Here is a 2,500-nt window from a genome sequence, read left to right on the forward strand (position 1 = left end):
TGTCACCCTCCTACAGGACCAATCAGGTGCTCGGTCTGTCAGGTTTTGGGTCCCATGGAGACAGTCAAGTCATCGTCACATGACTTGCATGTCGCACTCAGACCTGTTTTCTGTGGTCTGTTCAGGACGCTCCGACATCTGAGTGTTGGGTCTGATTTCCACCATCAGATCACTGTCAGTCCTCAGATGTCCGCACGTCCCTGAATGCACCTTTACATGGAGGGTTAGCAGTCAAAATTTAGTGGCCTACTCCTTTAACAGAGACATACGATCAATAAACCACAATCAGGGTAATAGCCCCGCCCCCACTTCTCCCCACCAATCACATAGCCCCCCTCCTCCTACCTGACGTCTCACTGGAGACACCTGAAGGCACCGGTGGCGAACAGTCCCACATGCAGTGAACTCATCAGCATATAATCTAACCAGCTAATCAATAATCAGCGTCTGGGCTGTGATTGGTCGCTCTGACTGCCCCACTGATTAGACTTGTGACCCCTGCGTGAGACATTCACTGACAGGCAGTAAAGGGCTCTTCCACAGTGATAAAGGGACGCTCCGCGCTGGTTTAACGCGTTAACTAACCCGTTTGTACATTTATATTTTTATACTTTTTTATCTTTTTAATCTGACTGAATGTAAGAGGTCTATTTTTGATTACATCATTTCCTGCTTTGGGCCTGACCAATCAGAGAGCAGCGTTTGTAGCGCCGACTGATTTAGAAATAAAAGATTTGACTGAATGCTGATCTGATCCATTTGAAACTTTATTCGTATCTTATTGACTCTGAACAACAAAACGAACTCAAACAGCAACACGTTCATGGCGTCTAAAGCAGAAATAAAGAGAAGAAGAAAAGGAATCGTGTCCCTCCAGAAGCCCCGCTCTCCTTCACTGTCACTCACTGGGTGTCAGGTTTGGCTCTCTTGGCTGCAGGAGATTCACCTGTTCAGGTAGGAGACAGTTCAACATGTCAACAGAACTCCATTCAAATAATGCCTGAAATAAGGAGGCTTCTCTTCAGTGGCGGCTGCAATCAGAGCCAGTGTTTCATAATCGATCATTCTCAACATGAAGTTTGGTGTATTCAGACTGATAGATTATTAAAGATCGATTCTCAACAAATCGACTCATCAGGCCGTGTGTGTGTGTGTGTGTGTGTGTGTGTGTCTGTGTGTGTGAGTGTGTGTGTGTGTGTGTGTGAGTGTGTGTCTGTCTGTGTGTGTGTGTCTGTGTGAGAGTGTGTGTGTTACTGTGTGTGTGTGTGTGTGAGTGTGTGTCTGTGTGAGAGTGTGTGTGTTACTGTGTGTGTGTGTGAGTGTGTGTCTGTGTGTGTGTCTGTGTGAGAGTGTGTGTGTGTGTGGTGTCTGTGTCTGTCTGTCTGTGTGTGTGTCTGTCTGTGTGAGTGTGTGTCTGTGTGAGTGAGTGTGTGTCTGTGTGTCTCTGTGTGTGTGTGAGTGTGTGTCTGTGTGTGTGTGTGTGTGAGTGTGTGTCTGTGTGTGTGTGTGTGAGTGTGTGTCTGTGTGTGTGTGTGTGTGTGTGTCTGTCTGTGTGTGTGTGTGTCTGTGTGAGTGAGTGTGTGTCTGTGTGAGTGAGTGTGTGTCTGTGTGAGTGAGTGTGTGTCTGTGTGTGTGAGTGTGTGTCTGTGTGTCTCTGTGTGTGTGTGAGTGTGTGTCTGTGTGTGTGTGTGTGTGAGTGTGTGTCTGTGTGTGTGTGTGTGAGTGTGTGTCTGTGTGAGTGTGTGTCTGTGTGTGTGTGTGTGTGTGTGTGTCTGTCTGTGTGTGTGTGTGTGTCTGTCTGAGTGTGTGTCTGTGTGTGTGAGTGTGTGTCTCTGTGTGTGTGAGTGTGTGTCTGTGTGAGTGTGTGTCTGTGTGTGTGTGAGTGTGTGTCTCTGTGTGTGTGTGTGTGTGTGTGTGTGTGTGTGTGTGTGTGTGTGTGTGTGTCTCTGTGTGTGTGTGTGTGTGTGTGTGTGTGTCTCTGTGTGTGTGTGTGTGTGTGTGTGTGTGTGTGTCCCTACAGGCTGCAGGTGGAGCCTCCTGCTGGCTGGATGAGTCACTGCAGCTCTTCATGGTATAAATGATCCCACTGGCCGTCCTCCTCGTCTCTGAAGACACACAGTAGTACTCTTTGCAGTAGTAGTAGTATTTACAGTAGTACTCTTTGCAGTAGTAGTAGTATTTACAGTAGTACTTGCAGTAGCAGTAGTACTTGCAGTAGTAGTAGTATTTACAGCAGTACTTGCAGTAGTAGTATTTACAGCAGTACTTGCAGTAGTAGTATTTACAGTAGTACTCTTTGCAGTAGTAGTAGTACTTGCAGTAGTAGTATTTACAGTAGTACTATTTGCAGTAGCAGTAGTACTTGCAGTAGCAGTAGTACTTGCAGTAGTAGTATTTACAGTAGTACTCTTTGCAGTAGTAGTAGTACTTGCAGTAGTAGTATTTACAGTAGTACTATTTGCAGTAGCAGTAGTACTTGCAGTAGCAGTAGTACTTGCAG

At 46.4% G+C, this 2,500-nt stretch overlaps 2 protein-coding genes and 1 long non-coding RNA gene across 7 annotated transcripts in view; 1 reads left to right on the plus strand and 2 right to left on the minus strand.

Annotated features, from left to right (window-relative positions):
• The window catches only part of LOC139220326 (uncharacterized), a 1,728-nt gene extending 981 nt beyond the window's left edge, over positions 1–747 (plus strand). For both annotated transcript variants that reach the window (XR_011585754.1, XR_011585755.1), the window contains one exon: positions 1–747. This exon is cut by the window's left edge. This is a non-coding gene — a long non-coding RNA (uncharacterized lncRNA).
• The window catches only part of lipf (lipase, gastric), a 133,015-nt gene that overhangs the window by 58,744 nt on the left and 71,771 nt on the right, over positions 1–2,500 (minus strand). The gene's annotated exons all lie outside the window — the stretch shown is intronic.
• Positions 755–2,500, minus strand: part of rpp30 (ribonuclease P/MRP 30 subunit) — a 7,159-nt gene continuing 5,413 nt past the window's right edge. For all 4 annotated transcript variants that reach the window (XM_070852404.1, XM_070852403.1, XM_070852405.1 and 1 more), the window contains 2 exons: positions 2,019–2,105; positions 755–946 (listed from right to left, as the gene is read on the minus strand). In XM_070852404.1, coding sequence (XP_070708505.1) covers positions 903–946; positions 2,019–2,105 — 131 coding nt within the window. In that variant the 3' untranslated portion in view covers positions 755–902. The remainder of the gene's footprint in view (positions 947–2,018; positions 2,106–2,500) is intronic.

This window comes from Pempheris klunzingeri, chromosome 20 (assembly GCF_042242105.1).
Source record: "Pempheris klunzingeri isolate RE-2024b chromosome 20, fPemKlu1.hap1, whole genome shotgun sequence".
Lineage (NCBI taxonomy): Eukaryota > Metazoa > Chordata > Actinopteri > Acropomatiformes > Pempheridae > Pempheris > Pempheris klunzingeri.